The sequence below is a fragment of the Acyrthosiphon pisum genome, chromosome A2 (assembly GCF_005508785.2).
Source record: "Acyrthosiphon pisum isolate AL4f chromosome A2, pea_aphid_22Mar2018_4r6ur, whole genome shotgun sequence".
NCBI classification, from domain to species: Eukaryota; Metazoa; Arthropoda; class Insecta; order Hemiptera; family Aphididae; genus Acyrthosiphon; species Acyrthosiphon pisum.
In genome coordinates, this window is record NC_042495.1 from 56,027,677 (window position 1) to 56,035,806 (window position 8,130).

At 31.9% G+C, this 8,130-nt stretch overlaps 3 protein-coding genes across 3 annotated transcripts in view; 1 reads left to right on the forward strand and 2 right to left on the reverse strand.

The window, feature by feature from the left end:
* Nucleotides 1–490: 490 nt before the first annotated feature.
* Nucleotides 491–3,126, reverse strand: LOC100571513. The gene has a single exon (XM_003240775.4). It carries the CDS (start codon nt 2,494–2,496, stop codon nt 1,252–1,254), a length of 1,245 nt encoding a protein of 414 aa, XP_003240823.1. The 5' UTR covers nt 2,497–3,126; the 3' UTR covers nt 491–1,251.
* A 757-nt stretch (nt 3,127–3,883) lies between these two features.
* LOC107885373 lies at nt 3,884–6,478 on the reverse strand. The gene is made up of 6 exons (XM_016809002.2): nt 6,383–6,478; nt 6,248–6,274; nt 5,534–5,623; nt 5,246–5,421; nt 4,874–5,048; nt 3,884–4,732 (listed from the first exon to the last, which is right to left on the reverse strand). The coding sequence occupies exons 1-6, from the start codon at nt 6,437–6,439 to the stop codon at nt 4,724–4,726; spliced, it is 534 nt and encodes a 177-aa protein (XP_016664491.1). The 5' UTR covers nt 6,440–6,478; the 3' UTR covers nt 3,884–4,723.
* A 330-nt stretch (nt 6,479–6,808) lies between these two features.
* Nucleotides 6,809–8,130, forward strand: part of LOC107885485 — a 3,636-nt gene continuing 2,314 nt past the window's right edge. The window contains exons 1-2 of the mRNA XM_016809141.2: nt 6,809–6,952; nt 7,046–7,162. Coding sequence (XP_016664630.1) covers nt 6,827–6,952; nt 7,046–7,162 — 243 coding nt within the window. The 5' untranslated portion in view covers nt 6,809–6,826. The remainder of the gene's footprint in view (nt 6,953–7,045; nt 7,163–8,130) is intronic.

An 8,130-nucleotide genomic window follows, 5' to 3' on the forward strand; every position in this document is an offset into this window, starting at 1 on the left:
ATGCTGAAACAAAGCAAATAGTATCGGTGAAAATTTATTTTTATAATAAAAAAAAAATTATTATGTTAATCTGTTAAAACCATAGTCATTCATTTTTAAGCTTATTGGCTTAGATAGTCTAAGTTATACTTCAAGTTGTACTTTTGTTAAACTATATTATTAATGTATTATTTTAATGAAATATATAAATCTTAATATAAAATAATTTATGTGTTACTGAGGATTTATTATATACAATGTTTATGGTACAAAAGTGTCTATAAATATTTAAATAAAATTCAAACAATTTAAGTACTAATACTTAATATTATTAGATTATTAGATGGAAAGTATTGAGGTCCTTAGCATGATACAAAATATACTGAAATGTAGCCAACACTAAGAAGTCATAACATAAAATCATAAGACAGTCTATATTGTGTCAGTGTATCACATTAAACCTAACTTGAGTTTGTGTGTTGGCAGTAGCGCCAAAGTTATTAAAATGTGATCGGGCAATTTCAAAACTTTGCGGCCTCAATATCTTAATTAGGTACTTTAATGTACATTTACTCATAATAAAGTTATGATGTAAATAAAATATGGACTACTGTTCCATAGGCACAACTTGATAATATGGGGAAAATATATGATGAAAAAATTACCGGTGGGGCCCGGTCTCTGAACTGCTAATAAAAATGAAAAACAGTCATACCTTATTATAACTCTAAAAAATACCATAGTTAATAATTATTAGTTATGTATAATTTTACACAGGTTTCTCGCATAGCTACTTGTAATTTGAATTCTCTAAACCCAAAAGAGTAGACATTATTTATTGGGTACTTATTGGTTATTGCGACTACCTAACTAAATAACTGTTCGGTAATAAATAAACAATTTGGTTATAGCAGCTACCTTTACATGGGGTAATTTAAAAAAATGAAATAAAAATTATTACAAAAACTATTATAAAAACTAGGAATAGAATTCAAAATTAGAAATTAATAATTAACTCGAGGGGTAAATTTTCAGCCATGAAATTTAAAATGCCAATAAATGGATTATCGTGCTTTTGACACCACATGAATTTAACCAAATCACTGTCTAGATTTAGACGAGCCGGACCTCTATGTTTTTTTTTTTGCGCCATTTACTCTGATCCCCATTAGCTTTTGATAACCGTATTGTTTATTTTTTACTGAACAGTTATGGTAGTTGCGATAACCGATAAGTACCATTTATTGTTATTGTATTAAAACAAATAATATATTACAGATTATAGTTGAAATATCTTATACGAAATCTAGGGGCCCTCCGAAATCGGGGTCTCCTGAGAATTGTGGATCTAACTCTTCTGATAGTTGTGGCACTGTATCGTTTAAATTTTTCAAAAAAGAGGTTGGGCCATGAACTTCGGCGACGCTTAGTGTAGGTAGAGGAACCGCCTCGGGAATCGCCCTGGGGGCATCCATTTACACGGGCGTATTTAAGGCATTTTGTATGGTTGAACACCGAAGCATTGATGAAAGTTTCACTGTTCCACTCGCACCCTGCTACATGGGCATACACCAGACATTCAAAGTGTCCACCGGCCGCTGCGGCACTACACGTACCTGCGTCCCACGGGCACCCGTTTTCACGAGCGTAGATCAGGCAGCCCAAGTTACCGCGCGCCGCAGCATTCCTGCACGTCCACTTGTCCGAAGGGCAACCATTTTCCCGCGCATACACCAAACAATCCTTGTGGCCGTTCAACGCTGCCCTGCTGCACGTCCACTTGTCCCAAGGGCACCCATTTTTTCGTGCGTAAACTAGGCAGTGCAAGTGACCGTTAAACGCAGCATTAGTGCACGTCCACTCGTCCCAAGGACACCCGTTTTCCCGTGCGTAAGTCATGCACTCTATGTGACCATTCAACGCAGCGCTGCTGCACGTGTGTACGTCCCATGGGCACCCGTTTTCCCGAGCGTATACTAGGATGTCCATATGACCGTTCAATGCAGCGAGGCGGCATGTCCTCTGGTCCCACGGGCACCCATTCTCCCGGGCATATAACAAACAATCGAAATGTCCACCCGACGCGGCGTTGCTACACGTTGACTCGTCCCACGGGCAACCATTTTCCCGTGCGTAGACCAGGCAGTCCATACGACCGATCAACGCGGCGTTGCAACACGTCGACTCGTCCCATGGCACACCGATCTCGTGAGCGAGTTTCAGGCAATCGATGTGTCCGTGCAACGCTGCCTCCTCGCATATTATGTTTTTAATCTTCTTGTCATTGTTGGCGGACTGCGCCCGGCTGAACATGGTGTGCCTATCGTTGCCAATCGTTGCCTCGATTTTTAATACTTCGAACAGCAACTCGCAACAATATCGCATATCGATGTCCGGTGTTTCCAACAAGTCGTACTTGTTACGCTCGATCTCGTTGCAAGCGTAGTACGCCGTCTTCAATAGGCTTGGTAGTTTGAACATTTTCTCGTTGTCCGACGACGTAGCCGCCCGTTCCATACGTATAGCAGAGTGACCGAAAACTCAAAATAATCACTCAAAACATTTAAAAATGATCAACGATAAAACGATGAATCGTCCACGTTTTCTATAACACGTGAGAAAATATTACTAGCAATCGATGTGTGATCATGAACACGTAATGACGCACAAACATTTTTTTTTTAAATTCAACTACATACAAACCACATCTGTGGCCTGTGCTGTAGAGTATGTAGTATGTATTCAATTAAAATCTAAAAACCTTTCAAACAAGTAAGAACTAGCAAGTACGATTTAACAAGAACTAGGTAACAAATTACAGACGCCAAAAATGTATAATACTGTAGTCTAGAGTCTATAATAATGTAGAGTCCATCATGACAAAATAAATAGGTAATAGGTATGCTATCAACTTCGTGATACACAACTGTGTGTTCTCCCACCACAAAAACTACGTCATCCGTTCTCCGATATTATATACCATTATTATTATATTTATTATTATTATTATTATTATTTCTGCTGGTGAGAACGGCTTACGTCACAGTTCTTGGCGAAGTTCGGGAGGGGTGAGCGTTCTCGACCAATATTAGTTATGTTGATAGCATACCTATTTATTTTGTCATGTTAGAGTCTAGATCCGACATCGTGATCCGTGTCCCGTGACACCACATTGTTTATCGTGATTCACTCGTGATAGGCCCGGGTCTCGTTAATATCATGGAATATAACGTAAAAACTAAAACGTTGATTTTATTCCATGATATTATGACGAAAGTTGGTTGGGTAGTTGGGGTGACGCTGTAACGGCCACGGACTAAATAGGACCAATAGGCTTCTTATTATATTTTAATTTTAAAGCGAGTTACGAGTATTTTTAAATTTAAAATTGTTTGTACACCTTAAACACTGATAACTCGCTTTAAAATTAAAATATAATAAAAAGTCTATGAGATGCCCTAGCCCCTAGATAATAATCTTACCCTTTAAATTTTATAGGACAATTTACTCTAATTTTTTAACAAACGGAGCTAAACGTGATCTGTTGAGCGTAAAATTACGGGGGGGGGGGGGGGGGGGGGTTCAACCGAAAATTAATGAATGTGTAATTTTTTATATTTATAGACTATGATATAATTTTGATTGAGAGATCTCACTAAAAAATTAGCCTTGGACCCCCAAATTCCTAAGTAGGGCTCTATATCCGAATTTGTCCCTTATTTAATATTAGCAAACTATATCGTGGAGAAGAGGGTGGTTTCCGGTTAGTATAATATATTTTTATATAATAAAAATTGTATATTCTATTTTGAACACTGAAGGTTTCATAAAAAAAAAGAGTTACAAGCCAGAAAGCCATCACAATCGATAATTACACAATATAATTTATTTATTAAATTGACGCCTTATAAGCTCAAGTATACTGTATAAAGATAGATAGGTCATACATTAGAGTATAATAATTAATAAGCTAATATTAGAGTTTTAATATAAGATAGATAATGAAAATTATCATAATAGGGAAGAAGTTAGAAGACTATACTACAGATTAGAGTAATGTATTTTTAGGTCTGGTAGAGAATCAAAGAAGAAATCAATGTTTTTTCTAGTGTAAGGAATCTATCAAATGGACTATTTTATCCATAGTTTTTACGGTGGGTTTTCAATGAATTTTAGGTTGTAGGATAATAAGCGGGAGTGTTATATCGAGGTACGTGCAGAAAGATATGCGATCAAGAATTAATAGGGGTACAAAATATGAAATCATTAACTAATTTATATAAAAACATATATCAAATATTTTGCAACGGGTTGAGAGAGAATCGAGTTTTGAATTATTTTGTAGAGACTTAATTTCAGGTGCATTGATTAATCTTTTTTGTACCCTTTAAATCGTATAAATTTTCTTTGAACTCTTTTGAGTTTCTCTATGGTATGAAAGATCGTAGCAGGGTTCCATATAATATTATTATTGTGTATGTACCATTGTACCAATAGTGGTATTATATTAAAAAGATAATATAAGAAGGTACATACTAATATATCATATTATTATAACTCATCAACACAAAAAAAAAATGTTAAACAGCAGTAAAATATTATTACTATTTTCAAATGCTTTTTTTATTTTAAAATCATTTTATTTTTATAACTTGATCAACTGCTTGACTGCATTAATTAATAGGTAGGTAGATGATCTTTTATACTGGAGTTGTTTAAGGGTTATTTATCATCTTCTATTGGTTCAATATAGCTGAAACAAAATTATTTGATTTATATACTATTAATATTATAAACTATAAAGGCATATCCTCGAAGGTACAATAATATACCTAACTCATAACTTATATACATTTCATGCGATTATAAATTACAAGTGTTCATGTAGTCTCACCAGTTTACAAGGACACGGAGGACACTTTTTGTATGTTTTGTCGATGATTCCACTAAGAGAACCATAGTTTGAGTCACGCCGGTGGGCTACGGGTACTTGTAACTGATATCCGAAATTTTGTAATGTTTGTTTACATGGACTCGATGGATCTTCGGTTACATACGGATAAGACAATCTGTATTGTAGAAATATTAATCGAGTCATTAGACATCGGGTAATAAATATATAATATATTTTCTTCGATAATGTGTAATTTATTATTAAAACAATTCATTATAATATGCATAGGCGCAAATTGGGGGGTAGCTTGGGGGTGCTAAGTCCCCCCCCCCAAAAAAAAACCTAGGACATATAATTTGATAATATGTATACTTTGCCGGTGATGGATGAGCATTTGGTGGAACTTGGATGTCGTACGGAAATCTGCCACAATCACTACAAGAACCAATTATGTGATCAGTCGGTAGCCCTGATGCTGACAGACAACTTACATCAGTATTTTGATCCCTATAATAGGGATAAGGGGTATTTGTAGGATAAACAGAATTCTGAAAAACGATAAAATATACTATTCTAAGCATGGAAGATAATATAATGAAAACTATAATTATTTTACATTAGATACATTAGAATTCATTAGATATGATGCGTTATAGATACCTGATCATTTTTATAGTTCAAACTTGAGCAAGTTGGACTCAAGGAATTGTAATGGTTATATTTTGGAAAACCACACATTGGACAATAATACTAGAAAAAAAATTCACCACATTTGAGTTTATTTTTATTTATTTTTTATTGACGAAAAATCATGATAGGGAAATTTGGTAATTGTTATTATGTAAATATGTACAAACATCTTCACGTTTATATTAGGTACCTATAGTATTTTGTCGTGCAATAATATAATACAATATAGGCATAATATTATATTATATACTTATAATATAGTCCTTGAGATCGTTTTTAGTTAAAAATAATATACACCGTGAAACACGTATTTTTAAATTCAAAACAGATACAATATTATGAGGTATTCATGGACGAATAAACTTATATATATATGTAATATGTATAAACAACCAAGTTTTTTTCTATTTATTTTTTTCATAATTTGAGATATTGACCTATGAAGTAATTATATTTTATATAAATATAACGTATTCAATCTATTATATTATAATCATTTTTTTTTATAAAGTCTTATTTGGTTACAGCATATAATATTATATTCTAAATTTCATTACCTATGCCAAAGTAGTAAGTTTGTTACTGTAATGATTGCTTATATTGTAATATATAGGGATATATGATACGTAGGTTTCTAATTTCTACATAATATATACTATTATATTCTATTAAATTGAAACTTACTAATCCCGAAGATGATGCATCCACAATCTATAACAGTAATATGTATATTTATTTTAGAAGCAAAGCCATTTATTAGGTCCTACGAAAATAAACATGGCTGTTTAATTATGAATTATAATAAATATCCATTATTACCTGAATAATTAAAAATGCCAAAACAGATGTTTCTAAAATGTTGTTAACACGAACCATTTTCACTACAACACAATTGTAAAAATAATTTAAACAGACTGATTATTGTAATATAATTATTAATTACATGTAATATATATATATATAAGGCTATTGTGACCAAGGTTTTCTGAAATATCGTTTGTTATTGTTTGTTATCATATTATTATTGTTTAGTGTTAAGTGTTTATACTAACGTAAATCCCAATAAACCTCAATTTTGTTTTAATTTAAAATTATTCAGCGATTTTTATAAAAAATATATCACGTATTAAACGATTTTCCTTGAATAATATTTTTTTTTCATATACCCAACTTATTTTATGGTATTCAACGTGAAATATATAACACAACTTACTTACACGAATGCTTCCAAATAAAATTTCAAAATTTTCCGTATCATAATTAATGACATACAAAAGCAATAACATGCAATCCTTGTATCTTTTAATCCTGGTTTTAGTCTCCATCTGGTTGACTACTGGTTATGGTGCTGCAATTGGTCAAGAACTTTGTAACTGCCAACCTACATTGGTAAGTATACTAAGTATTATTATTTTTAAGTTAAAAAGAAGTAAGTAAAATACCTAATCTAACATAAAGATATTACATATACTTGGTCTTTAGATTAGAACACCAAAAATATCAATTCCTAAACCCGGTCAGCGAGTCATCTGTACTAAAATACCTGACACCCAAGAATATACACCAGTAAAAAATGCTTGCAATTGTGTAAGCATACGAGTAAGTTTGCAGTAAATTATACAAATTTAATAATGTTTATATACGAATAACGTTATTATATTTATAGGTAGTAGAATATGCTGATAACATTGGGATTTAAAAAATTAAATGAACACATTTCAAGGCTTAATTGCTTTAACTTCTTTTACCCTTTTTCTATCTAAAGAAATTAAAATATTAATACATTTTTACACGCAACTATATCCTTATTCTGTAGTCATTGATTACGTTAATTTAAAAAATAATAATAATTTTAGAATAATAATTTTTTGATAAGAAGAATACTGAATAGCTTATGAAGTTATGAAATTATGGAACAAAACTAATTGTGTACTGCAGCAGTCAGCACATCGCACATGTCATAGGGTCACATTTAAATCAGTAGATGTAACATATTACATAATACATAATACATATTAATATTAACAAGTTATTGATGTTAAGGAGTTTGAAATCAATTGTTTATTAATCCAGTACATAAGGTTATATACCTAATATGATTTAAATGAGGCCCTTGAACAAAAAAAAAATGTAAATAATATACAATGTGTTCCAGGGTGAAGTGACCGGCCAACGTCATATGAAAGTATACCAATAATGATGAAGAAATACCCTTTAAAGATTGAATCTAACTTTTATTTTTTTAGTTATGAGCCATTAACTGTCTTTTTATCAAAACCATGCGTATCACGCATTTGTTTATGTATCTTCAAAACTTTTTAACATTTTGACGTAATTTTATTTTTATTTTAAAGCTATTTAATTGTCCTATCAACTGACATACGCAATTAAACCAGAAATGTGCCAATTAGTTTTATTAGATTTAAAAAACAGAGAAAAAAGTTGGCAAAAATTAGTATTTTTAAAAGGAAATTGTACATTATTCCTAATAATTTATTATTAACTATGAGATTTTTGTTTTTTTGTATTAATAACAACTAAAAATTTACCGAATAATACTAACATTT